Source organism: Balaenoptera physalus (assembly GCF_965194825.1).
Source record: "Balaenoptera physalus genome assembly, chromosome: 20".
In the NCBI taxonomy this organism is placed as follows: domain Eukaryota; kingdom Metazoa; phylum Chordata; class Mammalia; order Artiodactyla; family Balaenopteridae; genus Balaenoptera; species Balaenoptera physalus.
The window spans coordinates 21,622,457-21,648,524 of NC_138901.1; the positions used below are offsets into that span (position 1 = coordinate 21,622,457).

The 26,068-nt window shown below is 41.1% G+C and overlaps 1 protein-coding gene and 1 pseudogene across 7 annotated transcripts; one reads left to right on the forward strand and one right to left on the reverse strand.

Moving 5' to 3' along the window:
- The first annotated feature begins 16 nt into the window (after positions 1 to 16).
- Positions 17 to 25,971, forward strand: NBR1 (NBR1 autophagy cargo receptor). Of its 6 annotated transcripts, XM_082440775.1 has the most exons (22): positions 18 to 148; positions 2,818 to 2,928; positions 5,548 to 5,610; positions 6,328 to 6,346; positions 7,132 to 7,154; positions 12,528 to 12,722; positions 13,045 to 13,122; positions 13,617 to 13,831; positions 14,317 to 14,484; positions 15,135 to 15,344; positions 15,992 to 16,151; positions 16,244 to 16,534; positions 17,197 to 17,346; positions 17,840 to 17,915; positions 18,435 to 18,545; positions 18,803 to 18,967; positions 19,206 to 19,283; positions 20,228 to 20,651; positions 21,418 to 21,512; positions 22,205 to 22,262; positions 23,001 to 23,106; positions 24,208 to 25,971. In XM_082440775.1, exons 2-22 carry the CDS (start codon positions 2,827 to 2,829, stop codon positions 24,379 to 24,381), a joined length of 2,961 nt encoding a protein of 986 aa, XP_082296901.1. In that variant the 5' UTR covers positions 18 to 148; positions 2,818 to 2,826; the 3' UTR covers positions 24,382 to 25,971. The 6 variants fall into 6 exon arrangements, with proteins under 6 accessions (XP_082296903.1, XP_082296905.1, XP_082296902.1 ...); XM_082440777.1 differs by lacking the exon at positions 18,435 to 18,545 and having other exon boundaries at positions 17 to 148; XM_082440779.1 differs by lacking the exon at positions 16,244 to 16,534 and having other exon boundaries at positions 17 to 148.
- LOC309651191 (thyroid transcription factor 1-associated protein 26 pseudogene) lies at positions 9,684 to 11,910 on the reverse strand (annotated as a pseudogene). Its single transcript has 2 exons — positions 11,905 to 11,910; positions 9,684 to 11,045 (listed from the first exon to the last, which is right to left on the reverse strand). The product of its transcript is annotated as a thyroid transcription factor 1-associated protein 26 pseudogene (transcript).
- Positions 25,972 to 26,068: the final 97 nt, after the last annotated feature.

Below are 26,068 nucleotides of genomic sequence, written 5' to 3' on the forward strand. Positions count from 1 at the left end.
TCATCTTGTCAGAAACTCAGAGACCCAGGGGACTAGGCCCTGTCTCTCTCCGCCATGTTAGATTCACCCCGCAGGGATAGCCCCAGAGCTGGCTGCGGACGGTTCTTGCACTGGCCTCGGGCAGGCGCCCCCCGGGGGCGGGAAGCTGGTAAGGAAGCAGTTGCGGTTACCTAGGGGTGGTGTCACGTCGCACTGAGAGGGCTTGGGGAAGTTCAAGGGAGGAAGCCTGCAAAGAAGAGGGGCGACTTTTTCCGTGTCTGGGGGCAGCCGATCTTTTCAGTGACCGGATGGGAGAGCCATTCGTGTTCCGAGGGGCCAAGGGGGCCGATACCACCGGAGGGATGGCGGGTCCGTGGCTTAGAACGCCTGGCTTCTGCTGAAGGACGCCGAGACTCCCCAGCACAAAGAGGGCCTAGGCAAAGAAAACGAGAGAGTCTTCAGGGGTTGGTGATACTGTCTTGGGGACATGGAGTGCCAGGAAAAGATAAGTGGAAGACTAGGATGAAGTTTTCAAGGAAAAAAAAAAAAATGACACTACCCACACAGCCTCCTACTCCCCCTCATCCCACTTTTGGGGAACCTCATAAGGAAGTCTCCTTGGTCAGGGACCTCTGGTATTGCAAAGGCACCGTTTTTCCTTTTTATCGAACACGCAGCTTTCAGGTCACACATTTTAACTCCAGGATAGCTTGTACAGGCCTTGGGTGGAGATAGTAATCAAAGCTCAGGTTCCCAGGTCAGATTCATTAAAGGGATTTTTGATATCCTGGAAAAATCGACATAGAGGAAAAGCTGATTTATGCCAAGCAAAGATGAGCCAGTGGCATGAACTTAATATAATGCCAGTTAATGAAAGCTGAAGGCCGAGGCCCCAGCTACCTGACTTTACTAACTACAGGGACAGAGGGTACTAACCATAGCTTTGGTATTTCCACAAGTTCAAGACTAATGCTCTTGCTGAAAGAATTTTCACATATAAGGCAAACAGAAATAGGCAGCTCTTTATGAAGACCTGGATATGGTCCAGCTAAACTAGAATCTCCCACTTCCTGTTTTCTCCTCACCAGCCAACCAATTGGATGAGCTCCAAAGTATCTAAACTAATTTCCAACTGTGTAATTTGAGAAAAGGCAAAGAAGATTAGTTTCCTTTTGGACTTTAAAAAGTGTGGAAGTGTGTTTCTCAGAAACTGAAAAGTGAGAATGTGTTTTAGAATATCCACTTTTGGCTGAGTGAATCAGTCACTTAACCTCCCTGATTTTTTGCCCAAGATTCTGGGGAGTTGCCAAGAGTTCTGTCCAAATTTTAAGGACCCCAAGAACTGCATTCCATATGAATGAAATACTAGATGTCAGCAGGATTGGTGCTAGAAGCTATTTTGGTGGTGAACTTGGCTCTAGGTAGAGACAAAGAATGGAGGATGATTGTCTTTGGATTAAAAAAAAAATCCCTGATCCTCAGAGAGTTCAAGATCCTTTTTAATGACAGTTGTATTGTTTCACAGGGCAGTTCGTTACACTGTGGAAAACAGGACTATTTCAGGCCCTGATTTATTATGATAATAACTTTTATATTTGAGTACCGTTTTCAAAGAAATAGCATACACATTTTTACTTGATCCTTATGATAACATTGTGAGGTTAGCAAAGCAGAGGTCTTAGACCTATTTTACAGATTAAGGAACTGAAGCTCAGAGGTTAAAAGACTTGCTCACACTTATATGGCTAGTAATGTGCCAGAGCTGTGTCTGGAACCCAGCTCTTCTAAACCCCTGTGATCCCTCCCCTCATTACACTGTAAACTCCTGAGACTTAATCTTGTTTCTCTCCAATGTCCTGTGTCTGGAGCAGAACCTGGCTCTTTGTAGATGCTTAGTCAAGATTTATTGATGAATATGTTTTTAAAAAAACATATAAACATATAAAAAAGCTGGCCTTTTTCATTACAACTTACGTTTAGATTTAAACAAACTATTTTTTCATAAAGTCATAAAAAAAACCAATCTAACAACTCACAAGTAATCAATCCTTAAAATTCTTACCTTTTAGAGGTAAATGTTCAATTATTTTATGGATGAAATGAGTTTGGTTAAAACATTAGTTGACTACAGTCAATCCATATTGGGGGGATGGAAGGGTACAGATGAAATGAGGGTAGCTTTGAGTTGATCATTGTAGTTAGGTATTCACTACTGTCCACTTTTATGTATGTTTGAAATTCTCCATAAAAGAAAAAAAGTAGCCTACAAAAAAAAACAAAACAAAACACATGAACTTCGATGAAGGTTGTTGAATGCTACCCTGTATAGTTTCTTGGCGAGTGGTTCAGCCTCTAACTTGTTAAATGGATCTAATAGAGAACCTTGGTTGCTCAATTTAGGAAAGGGCTGCTTTTCCAAGAAAAATATAGACCATCACTTTCAGGCTTTAGGAATGTAAATTCCCCAAGGGTAGAGACCTACACTTACTCATCTTGGTAACCTACTAGTAAATATGTAACAGTAGGTATCTGTTTAATTAAGCAATCATTATAAAGTTCATAAAATCCTAAAGGATTTTACAAATGTTAGATGATTTCTGTGAATGTGGCCAAAATTTACATTCTCTCTGCAAACATATGACAGTGAGATTTGTTTTAAACCACCCACTAGACTGTAAATAGCAGAAGAGCAGGGACATTATCTTCACACCCACTGCTGTGTCCTCCTAGCCTAGCCTGTATTAGGTCCTCACAAGTATTTGTTGAATGAATGTTTATGCAGTTTATAGAACTCTTTCTAATGTGTTTTCTCTCTCTCACCCATCCTGTCTTCTCTAGCCCCACAGCATGGAACCACAGGTTACTCTAAATGTGACTTTTAAAAATGAAACTCAAAGCTTTCTAGTTTCTGATCCAGAAAATACAACATGGGCTGATGTGGAAGCTATGGTGAGTGTTATTTTGTTTTGTTTCTCCATCCTTTAAGCATAAATATTTTTTCCAGAGGTAGCTATCTTTAGCTGTGCTTCCTAGCTGTAAAATCTGTCCTATTTACCATTTCTGGGCCTTTTGGAAAATTATTTTTGACAGGGGCTTGGGATTCGTATAGGAGATGTGCCCTGGTAGAGGAAACAAACAAATTCGTTCTGAGGAGTTTAGAAAGGAAAGGTAAATTTATTTTTTTAAGTGAGATAGGACTTAGAAATCCTGTTTATTTTAGAAGCAGCCTGAGGAATGAATTGGTGTGGACTCCACCCTAACGAGCGAGGCCTGAGGTGAATGTTCTCTTGCTTGAGAGCAGATAGGTTACTGTGGTTTTTGAACCACCAAGGATATAATTTGTGTTTTGCAAGAGCTGATCGATTGCTTTTATTGCTAGGTCAGAGGATGCATATCTCAAAGTTGAGCAGGAAAAACTCGCACGGGTGTTCAGACAGCAGCTCATCTATCACTTTCGTTGTTGTTAGTGCTTTTCCTCTTCTTGGTTTGCCCTTTGTACTCTTCTGTTTTTGTTTGATTTGCAGTAGTGAATGTTTTACTTCCTGTGTAACTGTGTTTGTCTAATGAAACTCTTTGGTAAAAACCTAGTTTTACCTGGTTGGTAAAAACCTACTTTTCTCTGGTTATGTGTTATGGTAACCAAAAAGGAAAAGAAATGGTGGAGAGACCTCAAAAGATGATCTGATCTCATCCTCTGTCTTCCAGGAAATATTTCTTTATACTACCCTGGACAGATGGTTATCCAGAAAGTTGGATCTTGTTTGTCAAATGATCTGAAAATCAAACACAGCTATCTTTTTTTTCCTAGTAGTTAAATGAGCTGACAGCTTGCCTTTTTTCTTTGTTGTAAATTTTAAATTATAAAAGTATGATACATGCCCATTATAAGAAGTGAAACAATCCAAACATATATAAAGAAAACGTTAATATCCCTCCACTCCCCACACCCTCCACCCGCTATTCCAGCCTCTTTGGGGGTAACCAGTGTTAACAGCCCTGTAAGTACTTCCCACATTTTCCATGTTCATACAGTTATCATACCATACTATGAACATTATTCTACAACTTGCTTTTTAAAAAACAAAACAAAACAAAAGAACAGGAGAAAAACAAGTAGTGGTTTACTAACATGCATACCTCCTGTATACATGAGTGATACCCAGGAAAACTGAGTAACTCCACAGCTTGCTTTTTTTTACCCAGCCTGTATTATAGACACAGTTCTCAATGAATAGACAAGGATCCAAGCGCCTGGTGGTGTTATACAACAACTTAACCATCCCTTATTGAAAGATTGTTTCTAGGGTTTTTTGTGTTTTTTTTTTCAATTGCAATATAGTTGACATATAACATTATATTAGTTTCAGGTATACAACGTAATGATTCTATATTTGTGTATATTGCAAAATGATCACCACAGTAAGTCTAGTTAACATTCATTACCACACACAGTTACAATTGTTTTTTTTCTTGGGATGACATCTTTTAAGATCTATTCTCTTAGCAACTTTCAAATATACAATATAGTACATATTATTAACTGTAGTCACTGTGCTGTACATTACATCCCCAGGACTTTATTTTATAACTGGAAGTGTGTACCTTTGACCACCTTTACCCATTTTATCCACCTCCCATTCCCTGCCTCTGGCAACCACCAATGTGTTCTCTGTATCTATGAGTTTATGAGTTGTTTATTTGTCTTTAAGATTCCACATATTAAGTGAGATTATACGGTAGTTCTCTGTCTGATTTATTTCAGTTAGCATAATGCCTCAATTTCCAAAAGATTGGTTTTTTTTTTTCCTTTTACCACTATAAAATAAACTACAGGAGATCCCTCTTGGTATATATAACATATACACTGTTCTATAGGATAAAGTTTCCCAAAGTGAAATTAACGGGTCACCAAGCGTGTGACTTTAAATTTTCATACATACTGCTACATACTTTGCAGAACAGTGGTAGGACCCCACAGAAGCACATGACAGTGCCCTGGATCTTTATCCGCATTGGATGTCTTTGTTTTTGTTTTTGGCCGCAATGCGGGGCTTGCGGGATCTTAGTTCCCCAACCAGGGATTGAACCTGGGCCCTTGGCAGTGAAAGCCCGGAGTCCTAACCACTGGACTGCCAGGGAATTCCCCAACATTGCATGTTACAGCTTTAAAAATTGTCTTGCCATTCTGTTGAGATGACATCTCATTGCTTTAATTTCGGTTGTTCTGACTACCGTTAAGGTTAAACATCTTTTCATGTATTTGTTAGGCATATCTGATTTCTTCTGTGAAATTTCTGTAGATTTTGGCCCACTTTTACCAGTTAAGATCTTATGATTAGCAGTTGCTTTTTGTGTATTGCAGATATTAACCCTTTGTCTCTCGTGATTTGCAAATATTTTTCCCAGTCTATTGTTTGTCTTTTGACTTTGTTTTTTTTTTTAACCATGTAAAATGTTTAATTTTTATGTAGTGAAATATGTCCATCCTTTATTTTATGACTTCTAGGGTTCTATTACAACCTGCCTTTTTGATAACTTGATCATATAGTGTGTACATTTCATTTGCAGGTAAAAGTTTCATTTGATTTGAACACTATTCAAATAAAATACCTGGATGAGGAAAATGAAGAGGTAAAGTATATTATGGTACCCGTGACCAGGTATCCAGAATAGGGATCTTATTTCTCAAGAGGGATGTGGAGCTCAAAAAGTTCAGAATAGTGTTTATCTCATTTGTGTAGGAGTTTAAACATATTTGTTAATTGCATGTTCTAAGCTGATTTGTGCCATCTGAGATGGAGTTGAGAAATAGGGAAGCGACACTGAAGAAGAAAATCTGAGAGATAACTTTTAAAACTATATAGTGATCTTATGTTCAACTATATCACAAGCTGCTACTTAGTTTCTAGTAATAAAAATAATAATGACAAACCCTTATTGAGTGGTTACAATATGTCAGACTAACAACAGTACTGTTATCATCATCTCTGTTTTACCCATGAGAAAACTGAGGCACAGAGAGTTTAAGTAACTTGCCGAAAAGGCACAAAAGCTTACAAGTAGCAGAGTAGGGTACTACTCATACCCTCTGATATACATACTTTATACCCTCTGGCTCCAGAGCCCAGGCTCCTAGCCGCTATATTATGCTGCTTCTTAACTACCTGAAATAAAGGAAGATATAATAGTTAAGCAGTAAAATTACTTAATTATTCACATTTAGTTCAGATACTGGAAAAGCTGAACGCCTGACCTGAGGTTTTGTATCTATCCTGTGAGACTGGATATGCTGAATTGCTCAGTTGATGAGAGGTTTATAATTCACTGTTGCTTTTTTTCCTTTTACAGGTATCCATCAACAGTCAAGGTGAGTCCCTAAGAGAACCTATTCAGCTTTATTTAAAAGCCTTAATCTGGTCATAGGCATTGGCATTTCCATTTCCATTCAAATCTTGTTGCAGTATTTATTTTAGAGTAGAATTTGGTATGCAATAAATGCACTCACTTACCCATAGGCATTAGTTACACAGGAGATCTTTGTTTTATAACAGTTTTTTGTGTATAGGTTGGTGCCTTGATTGGACCCAAAGGACAGCTTTAATGAGAGGTTCTCTTATATTTAAGATGCTAATGTTTTGAAAACATGTTTCCCAATTCAACACATTTAACTTGTTTTCCTGGTATTGCTTCTGTCCTTGACTTGGTATATATATTAAAGTCAAGTTATAAATAAGATGGTTAGTTTTTGAGAGCATGGGGTGCATTTTCCCACAGGAGCAATGTTATATTTGAAGATTAGGTTCCCAGGCTAGCCCCAGAAGCTTATTTTAACCAGCTGAAATGACAGTATTAACACCATCCTTGAACTTCCTTGAGTCCTGAGCTTCACTAAGCCTAGTGTGAGGGAGCTGGATTGAGTTTTTGTAACTGGAAGACTCTAGTAGCAGAGAGAGGGATTTAAGGAGGAGAACTAATCTGCAGGTAGCTTCTATTTATGATGGGATGAGAAAGGAATTTGTCAGCAAAAAGGTAGTAGCTGTTCATGTGTAAGGACTGTAAGCTAAGAATTCTTAAAAGTAAGTATTGTCCGTGCTTAATAGAATCTTTTGGGCTGGTAAAAAAATCACAGTATGTATATTTTTGTCCTTTTAGGAGAATATGAAGAAGCACTTAAGGTAATGATAATTTCATCATATTTTCAAATAATTTTAAAAATGTTTATGGACTAAAACTTGAGCCTGAATTCCATTAGCCATGTGGAGAAACTAATGACTATAAACACAGCAAAACCCATTTTTAGGGAGACTATGATGAGTTCAGCATACCACGCAGCAAAAGGTACCTCCTAATATAAAGATTCTTTCCAGTATCATTGCATCTCATTGCTGGTCTTGATGCCACTGTACTGGCATTTCAAAATTGAAAGAACTCTCTGAAATGATGCTTTCTGGATCACATTTTTTATGTCCTTCCTTCATCTGTTCCCTATCGAATGTTACACTATAATGTGGAAGAATTTAAGGTATAAACCATCCAGTTACAATCTCTTGTATGTCAGTGATGAATTAGAGTATTCCTCAAGGCCACTTATTTAAGGTGTGCTAAGCTGACCTTTCACTGACTATCCTTTTTGAACTTATAATCCAGGCTAAACCATTTTCCATAATCACTTTTTGTCTAGGGAGGGAAAGGCAAGATTTTTTTAAAAATCAGGAGCTGGATTTACCCTTCCTGGTTTTTGGTCAGAATTGCTATTCTGAGTGCCACTTGTTTCAAAAGTTTAGCCAATGTCTTCTTGGTTTTTACTCAGAAATCCTCATTTACCAGCCAGTCTCTTGGTTTTAGGCATTCAGGCCCTTTCCTGGTTTCTCTTAGTTGAAATACCTGTCTGTGTTAGTAATTTTTCATGCTTCGTAATTTCCCTCCGCAGGACTTGGGATGTGTGTGTATATATAAATATATATAATACTGACTTAAAAATCAAATTCCATAACGTACATATTTTTTTAATCTGTGCCAAAAATGTGTTTTCAGAGAAAATCTTATTTTCATACTCAGACTTTGTATTGTCACTCATTTGTATAAGTGTGCTTCGTTACAGCACGGGCCCTGCCCCCACGATTTGGAAGTGTCACACACACATAAAAAGCCTGTACAAAAGACTGGCTTCCCTTCTTCCTGTGACCTTGACCTCTCCCCCAACTTCCTAACACTTATTAATTTATGAAACTTTTTCTCAGTGCAGTTTTGTTTTGTGTGTCCATTGGATTACAAACTTTATTAAAAAATACAGAACAACAACAACAAAAAATTTCCCTCTGCCCCAGTTTTCACGTGGTCTTCCTAGTTCCTCTTTCCTTTTTTTTTTTTTTAATTTATCTATTTTATTTACTTATTTTTGGCTGTGTTGGGTCTTTGTTGCTGCACATGGGGTTTCTCTAGTTGCGGTGAGCGGGGACTACTGTTCGTTGCGGTGCGTGGGCTTCTCATTGCAGTGGCTTCTGAATTCTGAATTCCATTAGCCATGTTGTGGAGCACAGGCTCTAGGCGCTCGGGCTTCAGTAGTTGTTGCTCGCGGGCTCTAGAGTACAGGCTCAGTAGTTGTGGCGCACGGGCTTAGTTGCTCCGCGGCATGTGGGATCTTCCTGAACCAGGGCTTGAACCCGTGTCCCCTGCATTGGCAGGTGGATTCTTAACAACTGCGCCACCAGGGAAGCCCTTCCTCTTTGCTTTTAAGCTATTCTAACATGATGTCTCCCAACACCCCTTTACTCTTCCCCAACTCTTCTGTCATTTCTTTTTACATATTCAGAAGCTACAGTAGTTTCATTAAAAAAGTCTTTTAAAAACTTCAGAATTCTTTTACCTTTCTCACAGCCACTATTAGTTTACCTATTCTGTCAGAAATCTTGGATCTCAGCAGTCTAGAGTTTATATAAGCCTGTCTTGCCCTAGGAAGCAAAACTTTTTCTACATACATTTTTTTCTGTAGTAGCATATAATGCTTAAAATTCCATGTTTATATTTTGACACAGTTCATTGTAGTTGTTTCTTGAGCAATTTTTTCCACAGACTCTACCAAATATTTTAGAAAAAGCTTCTTGGTTTGTGGTCTAGAATAGGAGTTGGCAAACTATAGCTGGCAAGCTGGCCATATATGTATGTGTGTATATATATATATTTAAAATTTTTTGTAAACATTGTATTTCATCTGAATTTAATACGATACAAAAGTATTAAATGCTTGAACCTGTCACTCAAATAGAAGGTTCTTTCAGTTCTCCAGGCCAACCTTCCTTTAGAGGCAAATAAATAAGAAACAAATCACCTCACACCTATCAGAATGGCTATCATCAGAAAGACCACAAATAACAAATGTTGGTGAGGATGTGGAGAAAAAGGAACACTTTTACACTGTTGGTGGGAATGTAAATTGGGGTGGCCACTGTGGAAAACAGTACGGAGGTTCCTCAAGAAACTACAAATAGAACTACCGTATGACCCAGCAATTCCACTCCAGAGTATATATCCAAAGAAAACAAAAACATTAATTTGAGAAGATACTTGTACCCCAATGTTCATAGCAGCATTATTTACAATAACCAAGATATGGAAGCAACCTAAGTGTCCATCAACAGATGAATGGGTAAAGAAGATGTGTACGTACACACACACACACACACACACACACACACACACACACACACACACACACACACACACACACACACGAATACTACTCAGCCATAAAAAATGAAATTTTTCCATTTGCAACAACATGGATGTAACGTAGAGAAATAGGTCAGGGAGAGAGAGACAAGTATTGTATGTTATCACTTATATGTGGAATCTAAAAAGTAAAACAGGGACTTCCCTGGTGGTCCAGTGGCTAAGACTCTGCACTCCCAATGCAGGGGGCCCAGGTTCGATCCCTGGTTAGGGAACAGATCCCACATGGTGCAACTAAGACCCGGCTCAGCCAAATAAATAAACAAATAAACTAGTGAATATAACAAAAAGAAGCAGACTCACAGATACAGAAAAAAAACTAGTGGTTACCAGTGGGGAGGGACAAGAAGGGTAGGGAATTAAGAGGTGCAAACTACTATATATAAAATAAATAAGCTATAAGGATATATTTTACAGCATGGGGAATTTAGCCAATATTTTATAATTAAGAAAGGAAGAGAAATCACATTATGTAGAGTATATATAGATAATTTGCTTTTACAAAAACAAAATATTTGGACATTTTATATTCAGTATAGCTTAGCAATCCAGTTTCTGTTGACAAATTTAGTTAACTGTTAGGAGGTATAGTACATATTCAAGAGAACTTAATAGCCAGCAGATATTTTAACCCTTAAGGATGACATGTCTGATTTAATTTTGTTTTTGTTTTTAAAGAAGATACTGGTGGGAATTCCCTGGTCCAGTGGTTAGGACTCCAAGCTTTCACTGCCGAGGTCATGGGTTCTGTATCTGGTTGGGGAACTAAGATCTCTCAAGCCACGTGGTGCGGCCAAAAAACAAAAAGAAGATAATACTGGCCCTTTTTAGTAGAGCCTTTGAGCTGCTTCTCTCTCTTTTTTCCTCCTAATTCTTGTTCTTTAATAGCATGCTTAGCTTGTACCTGTTCACATTCTTCCTGTGCTGTTTGATTTGATGTTTTCTTTTTATTTTTCTTTGGAATAGCAAGAGAATTTACTCTTATGCTACATTGTTCTTCTGGCTGAGGCTGCTCAAAGCTACAGTATTCTTCAGACAAAGTCTGGTCAATACTATATTGCTCTTCTGGCAAAGGTTGATCTACTTATTCTTCTTACAAAGGCTGGTCAACTTGTTCTTCTGATAAGGACTGGTCAACGTTTCTAGGTGGCTTCCTGAGTCTTTCCTCTACATCTAAGTAGAGGTGTTTCAGATGATCAGGATATAAATCTGTGAATTTCCATTCCTCTGAGGTTTGAGCCTTCACTTCCTGCCGTAACAGTTTCTTATAATTTTTCTGACTTTTTAGTTTTCTTCAAAATGTAAAGCCTTCCCTCACGAACTTTCCCCACGAAGGCCTACAGATGGTTGATGGTTAGGTTGCCACATGCTCTGTTTCACATTCTTATTTCTGAATCCTGCCAATAAAACTCCTTTGTTGCGTGTGCCAAAAATCCCTGTCTGCCACCTTGCTGCCAGCATCACCCTGGCCACATATTTTTATAAATAAAGTTTTATTAGAACACAGTCATGAGCATTCATCATGTATTGTCTGTGGCTACTTTTGTGCCACAATGGCAGAGTTGAGTAGTTGTGACAGAAACTGAATGGCCTGCAAGCCTAAAATATTTATTATGTGGCCCTTTAAGAAAGTTTCCTGGGTACTTTCTTGGTGGTTTGGTGGTTAAGACTTTGCCTTCCAATGGAGGTGGTGTGGGTTTGATCCCTGGTCAGGGAGCTAAGATCCCACATGCCTCACAGCCAAAACACCAAAACATTAAAAAAATAGAAGCAATATTGTAACAAATTCAATAAAGACTTTAAAAAAAAAAAACTAAAAGTTTGCTGAACAGCAAGGAAGTACTGTATAGCACAGGGAACTATATTCAGTGTCTTGTAATAACCTATAATGGACGAGAATCTGAAAAAGAATATGTATATATATAAATAACTAAATCACTTTGCTGTGTACCTGAATCATTGTAAATCAACTATACTTCAATTAAAAAAAGAAAAAAGAAAGTTTGCTGATCCCTGACCTAAGATAATAGCTTTCAGACTTTTTGGACATGGAATGCTGTTTTTAAGTGGAATCTTAAGAAGTCTAATGTGTGAAAATAGATAAAGGAAGAACAAATCTTGTCACTGGGTAACAAGTGGGAGGAACTAGAACCCCACGGACTTGACCCCCTAATCTCTTCTTGGATGCTGGAGTACCTTCATGGAATCTCAAATGCTCCTTGAAGTAGAGTTTTCAAAATAGGATATTTAAGAAGATGCTCTTCAAAAACAGGTGACCACTTAAGCATGCTTTCCAAAATACTATTCTTAGTGGGAAGGTAGACACTTAACTTTGGACATAGCTTTAAGTTTCCTGGGTCTAGAATTGACTTTTGAAAAGTTGAAATTAGAATCCGTAAGTGGAGTCCTACATAAAAACCAGTTAATAGATGGTAACTAGACAGACTGTGGTGATTATTTCACAATGTATACAAATGTCAAATCATTATGTTGTAACCTGAAACTAATATATGTCAATTATACTTAAATTTTAAAAATTAAACAGAAAAGAAGTAACCCAATTAATGAAAACATCTCACCTAATGAAGAGCTACACTAAAACCCTTTTGTTTTTAACAGAACCATTCCTAGTTAACATTCTTGGCAAAGAAACAGCAGACTGTTAACATATTTGTCATTTGATTTAATAAAAGAAGCATGAATCCTGATATTTTCCAGCATATTTTACCACACCTTTTCTGTTTAGATGTCTTTGAAATTTTATTTAGGAAAGGAGAATCACACAATATTGTTTTTAATTTCATAACGTATGCTCTCAGATGGCAGTTAAGCAGGGAAACCAACTGCAGATGCAAGTCCATGAAGGCTATCGTGTTGTCTATGAAGCCCCACCCCCAGTTGGAGCAGAAAAACGACCAGTTGCAAGGACAGGGAAGAAGCCACTTGCACATTATTCTTCACTGGTGAGAGTCTTGGGATCAGACATGAAGACCCCAGAGGAGCCTGCAGCACAGGTACGAAGGGAATGGACCTGTCTCTGTGATTTTTCTAACCTATGTTTCATTGTCTCTAGTCTAAGATTTGAGCTGTTCATCAGAGGTTTGGGAGTTGTTGTGACTGTCTCCGTCTGACTTTTTGAAACTAGTAACAGTGGTTACTTCTGGAGAGGAACATGAATAGGGTGACATAAAGACTTCGGTTTTTCCTATACTCTTTCATGCTCATTTTTTTTGACCATATATTATTTGGCAACAGAAACCTCAAAGTAATACATTTCAGGAGATTTACTTTAAACAGAAAAAGAAAAAAACTATCTCCGATTGTGTTTACTTGCAGCAGTTTCCACCTGCTCCATGTGACGCAGACCAGCCTCAAGACAAGCCCCCAGACTGGTTCACAAGCTACCTAGAGACAGTGAGTGTTCTTTCTGGCTTGGGTTTTAGCGGCAGTGTTGGAACAGGTGGAATGTGGAAGAAACAAAGCGAAATCCAGATGGCTGCTGCCTCTGGTACAGGTGAATGAAGAGTAGTAGCTAATAATATCCCAACTAGAGCAGTTCCAGTCAAGAAAGTTCCTAGCTTTCGCAAAAACGTACTAGAAAAAGGGGGGAGTTTAATTCTGAGGATGTAAGGGAAAGGGACAAATTTCTATGCTTGAGAAGGAAGAGTTAGAAATTTACGCATCAGTGGATTTTTTGGTATTTTATTTGAACCAGTTTAGCTATGGAAGGAATAGACCTTTTCTGTTTTTGCTTTGTTTCTGTCCCTTCATTCAGTAGCTATTATCTGTTTATTATGCTCTTATGTTATACCAGAGATGGTGAGGTTTCAGGTCTATTTGATATTTTCATGCCTTTTTCCAGTCTTGGAACTGAGGGGTTTTTTTCCCCCATCTTCTCTGTATTCTAGTTCAGAGAGCAAGTGGTTAAAGAAACGGTTGAGAAGCTTGAACAGAAATTACGTGAGAAGCTTATCCTCCAGAATCCATCCTTGGGTTCCCGTCCCTCGGAAGTCTCAATGCCCATTTCAGAGGAAACACTGTTTTTGCCAGAAAACCAGTTCAACTGGCATATTGCTTGCGGCAGCTGCCAAAGGAGGATCGTTGGTGTGCGCTACCAGTGCAGGTAAAGCAGTAACTTGGCAATGAATAGCTCTCAGTAGAACTTAGAGCAGGCGGGCCTTCTGGCATCCTGGGAGGTAAAGGCTGTGCTCACCTCTGAGCATCATCCACAGCAGCTCTGGACTGGAAACAAGCTACTCTTCACCCACAAGAGAAAATAACTATTTGAAGGGTATTCAGATTGTGGTGTTCATATACACTTTTGAATTAAAAGAGCCAAAATTAAGTTCCCCAAAACAAAATTGGATCCCCAAGGATTATCTCCGTATTCCAAATGCTTTCATATCTCGTTTTCTCCCATAGATTGTCCTTTGAAATAGATACAGGTGAAGTGTTATTATCCTCATTTTATTCATGAGGATTGAGACATGGCATGGATGGGTGATGTGCTTAGGTTCCCACCTAGCTGGTAATAGAGCAAATACGGAAGTCTGGGTCCCTATCTCCCAACCTCAGGTACTTCCCACTGTGCCTTTCTTTTCCTCACAGCCTCTGCCCATCCTACAATATCTGTGAAGATTGTGAATCGGGGCCATATGCCCATGACTCCAACCATGTCCTGCTGAAGTTGCGGAGACCTGTTGTGGGTTCCTCTGAACCCTTCTCTCACTCGAGGTTCTCTACTCCTCGTCTTCCTGCTGCTCTGGAACAGGCCAGGTAAAACCATATGTGCATGGGATGCTTGTTCTCTGTTTGGTTTCTTGGTTTTGGTGACAGGGTGTGAATCACAAAACTACAAATAGTCTCCTGGGAATTCCCTGGCAGTCCAGTGGTTAGAACTCCATGCTTCCACAGCAGGGGGCACGGGTTCGATCCCTGGTCGAGCAACTAAGGCCCCTCATGCCGCATGGCGCAGCCAAAAACAAAACAAAAAAACAAATAGTCTCCTTAGTTCCCACTCCTTTCCAGTTGATGTGCAATGACGGGGATAATTATCCTCCAAAGCTAATGAGATGGAAATGAGAACTACAGAAAGAAATTAAGAAACTAACCTGGAAGCTGACGCTGATGGAGACCACAAGTGGCTCAAAACAGCTTCAAGATTTTTTTAATATTTATTCATTTATTTATTTAGGCTGCACCGGCTCTTAGTTGTGGCACTCAGGGTCTTCATTGTGGCGTGTGGGATTTTTTTTTTTTAGTTGCGGCATGCGTGCGGGATCTAGTTCCCCAACCAGGGATTGAACCCGGGCCCCCTGCATAGGGAGCGCAGAGTCTTACCCACTGGACCACCAGGGAAGTTCCTAAATAGCTTCAAGATTTGTTCGTGAGATTTGTTTTTTAAGACTGTGTTTTTTATCTCACAGGCTCCAGAAACAGGTTGACAAGAACTTTCTTAAAGCAGAAAAGCAAAGGTTGCGAGCTGAGAAGAAACAGCGTAAAGCAGAGGTCAAGGAACTTAAAAAGCAGCTTAAACTCCACAGGAAGATTCATCTGTGGAATTCGATCCATGGGCTCCAGAGCCCCAAGTCTCCTTTGGGCCGACCTGAGAGTCTGCTGCAGTCTAACACCCCAATGTAAGCCCAGGGCCAGGGCGGGAGCCAGGACTTTAGGTCCAGCCCTCTAAAACTGGAACTTAAGCCAACTTCTGTCTTATTTATTGGTAACCCTTAACACCCAAGCCCTTAAAACTTCCCATTTTCCGATCCTAGTGTTCTTAAAGGGTGGTTTGGTAGTTATCTTTGACACTTGCTTTGTTGCCTTCTTCAGAAAAACAGAAACCAGTAAGGTTCAGAAACTGGCTGGTGTGACCTCTCTTCACTGGAGGCAGTCTGGATTTGAAGCAAAAGAAGCAAATATTTTAGAGCCCAACCGACTCTTAAGTTAATTTATGGACCCTTTTAGTTATCCTCACCATAGTTTTTTAGCTTAGGAGTCAGGTCCCCTTGGGTTTTTTTTGTTTTTTGAGGTTGTTTTTTGGGGGGGTTTTTGGCGTGCGGGATCTTAGTTCCCCAACCAGGGATTGAACCCGCGCCCCCTGCAGTGCAAGCACGGAGTCCTAACCACTGGACCGCCAGGGGATTCCCATTGTTAGTATTATTTTTAAGGCAAATGCATTGGTACATCCTCCAGGGTCACTGTCTGCGTCTCAAACCACAGTATTGGGTATTCAGAAGACATCACACCCAGCAGCAAGTGACTAAATATTTGAATTTCTGTTCAGGCTCCCTTTGCAGCCCTGTGCCTCAGTTATGCCAACCCTCAGTGCAGCATTTGTGGATGAGAATTTGCCTGATGGGACTCACCTCCAGCCAGGAACCAAGTTTATCAAACACTGGAGGATGAAAAATACAGGAAATGTAAAGTGGAGTACGGACACAAAGGTATTTTTCCCCACAAAACGTGAAGATGAAGTGATTTGAGGTGGCGGTGTGTTTAACTGACAGGCTTTCTTTCTCGTCACTATTCTTTTCAGCTCAAGTTCATGTGGGGAAACCTGACTTTGGCTTCTACAGAAAAGAAGGATGTTTTGGTTCCCTGCCTAAAGGCTGGCCATGTGGGAGTTGTGTCTGTGGAGTTCATTGCCCCAACCCTGGAGGGAACATACACTTCCCATTGGCGTCTTTCTCACAAAGGCCAGCAGTTTGGGCCTCGGGTCTGGTGCAGTATCATAGTGGATCCTTTCCCCTCCACAGAGAGCCCTGATAACGTTGAAAAGAGCATGATCAGCTCAAGCAAAGGTGATGATCTCACCTGCCAGCAAGAGGTGAGCACTGGAAGGGTGACTAAAACCAAAAGAGCCCACTCACAGCCGGTGGTTCTTCCAGAAGTCTGGAGAGGCCAGCTTCTCCCCTCCTTCGAACACATCAGTATGCTTACATTGGGCCTAGTCCTCAGGGGCTTTGTTTGCATGTCCTTCGGATCTTGGTGCAGGCGTCCCTCAGTGCTTTCGTATCTCTCTGTCGTGACGTGTGGCCAGCCCCTGTGCTGCACGAGGGAAAGCAGGGCTGCCTGGCCTGTGGACCTGCTGAGCTGATGTCTTTGCTGCTTAACAGTCATCCCTCCTGTATATCCCTTGTGTATGTTTCCTAAATACTAATGAAATCTTACCCTGGTTGTTACTTGGTGCACAGTTTTTTAAGGCAGCTTCCCTGTTTACTGCTTAAATTTAGTTACCCAGTGTTAATGTCCTGGTTTTGACTGTTGTTTTTATGGTTAATCTAAGCTATTGTTATTATGGGAAGCTAGGTGAAGGGGGTAATTAGTAAACTCTGTACTGTTCTTGCAACTTTTCTATAAGTCTAAAATTATAACAAAACAAAAAGTTTTAATACATGCAGTGCTTTTGTTTTTAGGGAGGCATCCGTCAGTTTGCCTTTTGAGTTCTGTTGAGGGCCTAAAATGTGTCCCAATGGTTTCTCTCCATAGGAAGCTCTTCTTCCGGCTAAAGAAGAAATTCCACCTGGTGAAACAACTGAGCAGACAGAAGGGACAGGAACCTGCATCCCACAGAAGGCCAAAAATGCTGCCAGCGAGAGGGAGCTCTACATCCCATCTGTGGATCTTCTGACTGCCCAGGTGGAAGACTGAGCACTTTGAGGGGCGAGGGACAGAAAGCCCTGGGGAAAGAGTTCTTAACTTGTTGAAGAAAAGGTGGTAGAGCCATAGGTGGTGCCCAGGAAGTTAGAGATACGCCCACTCTGATCTACTCAGATGCACTGAATGGCAAAATCATCACCAGTGGAAGCAGGCTTCTAAACTAAATGTTTCGTCTTTGAATTGGGAACTTATCTTGTGCTTCCCACAACTTCCCTCTAGTTGCCTCTTCTTTTCTGCCTAACTGGTTCACCTTCACCCCCACTGCATTTGCTCTCTTTCCTGCCATTTGGTTATTTGAATGCCTAGTTCCCATTTAACTCTTCTTGTTTTCACTTGACTGAGGTGAGGCATGAATTTGAACAGAGTTGACTCTCGGATGATACAGAACTCAATGGCCTGCAGGACCCATCAAGACAAAACACGGCTCTAGCATGTGCTGCGAGTAGCCTAACCTTGTGCCTTTTTTTTTCAGGACCTGCTGTCCTTTGAGCTGTTGGATATAAATATTGTCCAAGAGTTGGAGAGAGTGCCCCACAACACCCCTGTGGGTAAGAATGTCACTCGGTCCACCTTGTTTATTTTATTAACAGGCCCCAAAATACTGCAGCCCTGACTCTGGTAGTTAGTATTTTATTCTGAGGAAATAGTTGGCAAGGATTTCTCCCACAATGTGATATTAAAACTGCACCCATTGGTTCATTTTCCTTCCTCTCCCTGTTGTCAGAGGCAACAGTACCAGTTTGTTTCCCCACCATAAAGGGACCCTCTCTCCATTTTTCTCTGGATATTTGTGTCCCTTTGTTCCTTTGCATTCATGGCTCTGGGTCTTGGCCATGGTCTTCCAAAGCCAAACAACCGTTTATGATCCTTCCTGCATTGATGGGTCTGTCTGAGATACTTGTGTGCCTAATGGTCTGGAGAAATTCTTTAGAACGCCTTGAAGTGTACCTGGGTTTATTTTAGCCATGCAGGAGGCAAGAAGCCTATGAGCTGCTGCTTCTGGACACTGACTGTTGATGATGTGATGCTTTTTCATGGTTGATGGTTCTCCTGTCTTCATTCTCCAGATATGACTCCCTGCATGTCTCCTCTGCCACATGACAGTCCTTTAATAGAGAAGCCAGGCTTGGGGCAGATACAGGAAGAGAGTGAAGGGGCGGGATTTAAAGAACTTCCTGGTAAGGGGTTAAATATTTGTAAAGTATTTGCATTCTCCCCTTCCATACCACACCCTGTTGTTACACATACCCCCTACTAATCTTACCTTGGTGTGTGAGTGGGTGTTCTGTAGGATCTCATTTTTTGAAGTCTCCTCACCTTCACATGGCACCGATAGCAGCTATTCCTTGGCATCGCATCAGCATGGGTACATGACTGGAGAAAGATCTTCAGCACTTTAAACACCAATTGCAGACAAAGTTCATGTCTTTTTCAGATTCCACAGTGTCAGTAAAGAAGAGGGCTGAGAACATTTCTTCAGTGGAGGAAGCAGAAGATGACCTGAGTGGGACCCAGTTCGTGTGTGAGACTGTAATCCGATCCCTTACCTTGGATGCTGCCCCGGATCACAGACCACCTTGCAGACAGAAGTCCACGCACAGTGAGTGTCCCTGAATTCGCGCCCCGCCCCCCGCCCCAAATTGAGGTGACACCTGACTTGTGATTGCCAGACCTGAGCAGATAGAAGTGCTCTTCTTTACTGAGAGTGGAGATAGCGGGATCTTTGTTAGAATTCGGATCATGGTTGTTTCTTTGGGCTCTACATATGCTACCTGATGATTTTATTTATAGCATCAGGAGCAAAGCGGCTACCATAACTCATTTCTGTACTCCTCCAGGGGCAGAATTTCAGTTGTATGCCACAGAGGAACAGCAGCCAGTTGTGCTGCCTGGATTCCGCAGTAAGAAGTCTTCTTGTAAGTTGACAGAGCCCCTCAGCAGAGACCCCCACTGGCAGCTGAGTTGTCTCCTTTCTCCAAGGGCAGCAGTCAGGAAATAGTGGGCAGAAACAGGAGCACCAGACTAAGTTTCTCAAGGTTAAATTCTGCTGTAATAAATTTCTTTGTGGCAGAAATTTCTAGATGTCAGATAGGTAGAACCACTGTCATGTATTTCAAGTACTATCCAAAACCTCAAATTCTACTACATCAAAATAATGTGAAAAAATGTCTTGTGTTTATTATAGTGAAATTTGACCTTTTAAGCATGATTTATCTCACTTTTTCATTTATATATATATATATATATATATTTAAACTGTATATTTTTTAAAATATATGTATTTCCTCACACATACTTGTGTACAAATGCATAACAAAAAAGTCTGGAAGGACCTACACCAAAATGTTCACAGTAGTTTTCTCTGATAAGATTATAGGTACTTTTTTATTTCCTTTTTTTTTCCTCATCCATGTTTGCCAATTTTCTATCATGACTACTCATTACTTCGCAAAGAAGAGGAGGAAAGTAGTCATACAGTCCTGCAGTATTTACCACCAAACATTTTCTCTTCTTATAGCACTGTTAGCTAGTATATCAGTTTTGATTTGAACCCATCTCAGTATGTTAACCATCACGTGAAGAGGAAAAGGGATGAGGCCTCCTTGTTTTAAGATTCACAGTGTTCTCAGAAGCCTCGATATTTCTGCCGATGTTGTTTTTGTGAACTTTGGTTCTATGTGGCTTTGCGCAGGTTTAGAATATGGCCATGACTATGGTTTCAGCAGCCCTTCCCTCTGGTTTGTCCCTGTCCTCTGGGTTTCATAATTATAGCTCATGACCTACAAGGCTTGGTGGGGTAAGGGTAGCACAGGGGCTGCTTTTAGCTTATACCTTAAAATTGGTTGCTTTCATCCTTTAGTGAAATTTGCCTCACCCGAAGAGGGACCACTTGGAGACGAGAGGGAAGAGATTGTCCGTATTGTTGAAGAAGAAGCTGTCGTGGAGGAGGAGGAGGAGGATGAGCTCAAAGATGAAGTTCAGAGTCAGTCCTCTGCTTCTTCGGAGGATTACATCATCATCCTGCCCGAGTGCTTTGACACCAGCCGCCCCCTGGGGGACTCCATGTACAGCTCTGCCCTCTCACAGCCAGGCCTGGAGCGAGGGGCTGAAGGCGAGCCTGGGGTTGAGGCTGGGCAGGAACCAGTCGAGGCTGGGGAGAGACCCCCTGGAGGGGAGAACCAGCCACAGGGGCACAGCATCAATGACATCCTTATGACCTCACAGACTCTGGACACAGTGCCCCTGACCCCAGAGGTGGTAGGGCCTCCGCCACGGCTGCCCAGGTACCATCCACACCCCGCTCTGCTGGGCTGTTCTCCAGAGGTGGAATAAAGAGAGAGGACTCAACCTGATCTCAAAACCTGTTTCTTTGTCAGCAGGGGAAGAGACTATTTCCCATAGTAAAGTCTGATGAATAAAAGTTGTACTTCCCAGTATTTGTGTATTCTGGATTTAAAGAAATACTTGCTTTAGTTAACCTTAATTATCTGAGTATAATCTATCTACTTATGTTTCGATCATTGAGAGCCAGTTTTTAAACACAAACATCCCTGGACCTTCCTCCCTGTTCTGTTGACTCATGGGCAAAGGCAGCAAAAACTCATTCTCATACTAATCCAAACAAAGTAGAATAAGAAGTTTAATCTGTTATGGAAACAAGTATACTACAAAACCAGATAGAAGTTACTATTTTTCTCTACTGGTTCTGTCTGTATCACTGCTCTCTCACAGTATGGAAAATGGTGGAGCCTTGACTATAATTTAAAACATTCTCCCAGAGAGCTAGATATTTTCTTTTATCAGCACCACTTGATACAGGGGGAAGTGACCAGACTGAAGCCAGTCTTTCTAGCTTGACTGTGGCTGAAGAGGAAAACCAGAAGAAGAATGAGCCTTTCTCACCTGATCCCTAAATTCAGACATGTGATCTGGATCAGAAATGTGAAGCCTCTGTAGAGAATTTGGCACTGCTGTGCTCTGTTTACTGTTTCTCCACCGTTACCGTAGGCGCCTTTTCAACTTACTTTCAATATTGTGTCTTTCTGAAAGGAGTCCTCCGTATGCACAGTACCATGGTTCCCCAGGAGTGGATTTACCAGTTACCGTACCAGAAGTTTCTTCAGTCCCTGATCAGAGCAGAGGAGGTAATGACCAGCCTGAGCTTTCTGTTTTTCTGTGCTCCTTTCTAATGGAACCAGGTATAAATAGGCACTCTATCTTTGTGATTCTTGGCAGTTTTTAGAAACTTGCCCTTTGACTTTTTCTGTGCTCCTCCCTCATACTCTTTTGTTCTATCTTCTAGCTTAATATTTATTAAACGAGATCCCATAGAGGTTGGCATTGTGCTATAGTGGAAAGAACACAGGCTTTGGGGCCAGACTAGTCTAGGCTCCAGCCTCAGCTCCACCTTTCTTCACTGTGTGACCTTGCAGTGGTTCAGCAAGGTTCTAAGACCTGAAGGTCTTTTTCCTTATCTACAAAATAAAGAGAATAGCACTTTGAAGTTGTGAGTAGACCCTCAAAGTCGCTTTCCTCTCGTCCTCAAAAAACAAAACCTGAAAGTACTTAAGAACTAATAAACTATTGGGATAGGATTATAGAATTAATTTTTCTGATTCACTAAACAGTCACCTTGCATTGCATTCTGGACAGTTTTCTTTAACATTTACTTAAACCACCTGCAAAATTTCTCAAATATTTAAAAAGGAAAAAAAAAAAAAAGACTTTAAATGTTGTAATCGGATTGCCACCTGCCTCAAAAATAGCCTTGCTGTGAGTTAGGAAACACCAGGTGTTTATGGATGCTGCATCTAACCAACAGCTCTTTTGCTTTTAGAGCTCAGAGGCTCATCAGGACTTGTAAACAGCAGACAGAAGAGCTATGACCACTCAAGGTAACTGGGTCTTACTTGTGCAGCCTCTTCTTCAGAAGCAGATGGATACCCTAGTATTGCCTCCGCTTAAACGAGCCTCTCAGAGCATGTGCCACCTGCTGAGAGCAGAGAAGGAGAGCCATCATTCCTTCTTGTTCTTATTTCTCCTAAAGCTTGTGAGCAACACTGAGCAGAGGGCTAATGTTGATGTTTAAGAGTGTTCACATTCCAGACCAGGAGGAAGTTCCCTCAGATTCAACTCCTGCTTAGCACCAGAGAAGAAGGCAGGAAGGCCCAGCCCACTGTGCATCTTTATAACTTTTTCTTAGACATACCTGCCTCTCTGCTCCCAGTCATCTCAGAGCAGTGTCAAGGTGGGCTCCTCCCTATGTACAGTGTTCAGAAAATCACATTTCCTTTGGAAGGTGTTTCCTCTGAGATGATAATTGAGCATGCAGACTGCCAGTACCTCAGTGTGCTGCTGACCACATTAATTTTCAGCTGGGGCTGAAAGCTGGCATGCTAACCAGAGTGATGTGTTTTCTGCAGTGCCCATATGTTGCAGCAGTAAGAGCTGGGCCGTACATCAAGCCCAGATTTGTAGCTATAAAACTCAAAGGAAAATAGTCACACTCTCATTTTACATCTGATTTTTTTCTCAGGGAAATCTCATTTTCTTCCCAGGATTAGAGCCCAGATTATCCGTAGGAAGATAACGATTCACGTTTCTTTAGGGAGACAATTTGGCTTTCCCCGCAGGCACCACCACGGGAGCAGCATTGCTGGAGGGCTGGTGAAGGGGGCTTTGTCTGTTGCCGCCTCTGCATACAAGGCCTTGTTTGCTGGACCACCAGTCACTGCACAGGTCAGTGTATGTTTTATTTTCCTGAACCAAATCCAAGTCACCAGTGAAAACAGTGGCGTCTGCCTGGGTTGGAGAGAGTAGCATGGCATCATAGAAAGCATGAGCTTTAAGTTTAGTCTTTAATTAACACACAACTCTGCCACTTTCCAGCTGTATGACTTTGGCTAAGTTAAGGAAGGAGAGAAAAAAGAAGTAACGTTGGTTGCAGACCTACTGTGTGGGGGGCACTCTCCTAGGTGCCAGCCCTACAAGGTGAATCAGACACCAGTTCCTGCCCAGAGACAGTGGGAAATAAGCAAACAGACATTTATCTGTGAAACTTTTGAAAATTGCAAAGCACTATAGAATTTAAAGAATCTTTCATTCAATTAAGAAAAAAAGACCATTTACTGTGCAGTGTAAGATACTGTGCCAGTGTTCTTAGACCGGTGGAACACCTCAGCCTGGTGTCGGCCCCATGGTGGGGCCAGGGAAGGCGTCCTGGTAGATGACGCCTGAACTCAGTCCTAAAGGACAAAATGAGTGTGTGCCAGGAGAGAGGGTTAGAGAGGGCATTGTAGACAGAGTAGCCAGTACAGAGACTTGGAAATGTGAGCCTGGAAGTTGAATTTGTGCCAAGAAGAGAAAAGACCAATGATGTAGGTGGGATGCTGTTAAGTGATTTGGGTTTTATTTTAAGACCCGTGGGAGGGACTTCCCTGGTGGTCCAGTGGTTAAGACTTGCGCTGGTCATACTTTCTTCCAATTTCCCATACTTTCTTCCAATTACCATCTCTTCTCTTGCTTCTTCTTGCCCCATCATCATGATTACCTTTAACTTCACAGGGTTTCCAGAGTTCATTAGCATCTTTTCCTTCATCTAGTTCTAAAGACAGTTCATTAGTCACCTGGTTTAGGGTGCAAACGTACCTAATGCAAAGCAGGGTCTTCCCAACCCTTCTCATCCCCTCAGAAGACCATTAGTATTGGCTGGACAGGAGTGCCATGGCCTTGCACCTAATTACCTAGTATTTTGAATAAATCTGGAAGATTAGTATGACTTAACAAGATAAACACAAATTATACAAAAAATGTTGTTCTGCTTTTCTTGACTCTACACAGCCAATAGTTTCCGAAGATCAGACAGCAGCCCTGATGTCCCATCTCTTTGAAATGGGATTCTGTGACAGGCAGCTAAACCTAAGGCTGCTGAAGAAACACAATTACAACATCTTGCAGGTTGTGACAGAACTCCTTCAGATCAACAACAACGACTGGTATAGCCACCGCTACTGAGGAGTGACCTCGTATTAAATAACTTTGCCTGCTGCTCAGAGACGATCTTTATTCTGTTTGGGGGGTGTGGGGTGGAGGCCCTTGCTTATTTTTTAATCTGATGAATCTACATAGAGCCCATCATTGAACTATCAAGACAATACCTGCCTTGCAGTATTTTTTGGAGCAAATCAAAGGCCAGAACTTAAATTTTCACTTTAGACATTAGATGAATTGTAGGAAGAGCATTTTTCAATTGATCTGGATAAAACTCTTCTCCGTTTTAGTGCATTGAAAAGTGCAACTTAAACTTCCTATAGAACCATTTTTCTTTCTGCTTGTATTGAAGTTGAGTATTTTTCTTTGCTTAATGTGGATGTTTTTATGAGGATATCTGTTAATTGTCAGTTTATAAAAGAAGTTAACCTTGGAAGTTGTTTTCAAGAATTATTCTCATAATTTTTCTAACCTATCCCAAGCTTCATAGCTGTGTGGTATTAAAATAACACCCAGGGCGCGATAGGAATTTTGTTCCTCTTGCCTTCTCAAGGAGAAAGTCGTTCCCCTGCAAGTCTTAGTAACCGGCACTGTTGTTTTTCTAAAGACCCCCAGTGATGCATTTAAGAATATCCACCTTCTGGTCTCTGCACTTCTGAAAAAGGAGCAGGGAGTTAACCCACCAGCACCTGTTGAGCAGTGTCTATTGTAGCAATTTTGCATACATTTTATTTTATTTAAGGGAAAAAATTTAGGTAGTGTGAAATATTTTGCTAATCCTATAAAGAAGGAAAGAAACTCTTCTATTAAAGGGAAAAGTAAGTTTAAAGTTACCTTTTTTCTTTATGTCAGGGGGCAGGTCTTATTTACAGTAGAGTGGGCGGGGGTGTATAGGAACATGAGAAAAGTGAAAGGCAGGCTGCTGTGTGAATCTCAGTAAAGTTCAGGGGTGGGCAAATGAGTGGGTGTGAGGCTTAGGAAATCCTGATGGCCTCCTGAATGTTTGAAATCTGTCCAAGAGAACCTAGAACAAGAAAAAGAGGCTGGTGTTCTACAAGACTTGGATGGGAGCAAACGCACTGAAAAAGTTTTGGTTTAACCCCAGGGTAAGTGAGTGGGAAGGAGCTTGCTAACAGGGGTCCTGGGCCTCACTGTTTACAGAAGGGAGTCTCGGGTACAGCTGGTAAAGAGGTAACAAAAAACACTAGAGATTTTAGTCATAAAAATTACTTGCAGAAAAAGAAGAATCTGACCCCCAGCCTGATGGGGGAAGGATAGTAAAATAGTATTACTTAACCTGGTTTGGTATTATAATGAATGGTGATTTAAATTAATCATTGGCCATAATGATGTTTATTTACAGTATAACTCTTGAATGCTGTTAAATAAGCCAGGATTCAGACTGCAAGCCAACCAGCCTGTTTATTATTTAAAACGTTTTTATGGGGGCGTCTGGGTAGAGGCTGAGCGGCAGGGTGTGTGTAATTAATTCGGTTGATTTGGGACGGGATCTGTCTTGACCATCTGAGTTGAATTGTAGGGGTCCAGTCGTCTGTACCATTGTACTTGTACCTAACCGCTTAAGGAATGGTGAAATAAACTTTGAAACTCCTACCTGGACTGTCTGGTCCTTTCGTCCGGAACCTCGCGTGGCCTTTGAAGAACGGAGAAATTTTCTGGCCGCTGTGTCGAGAGAGGCTGGCCCTGGGAC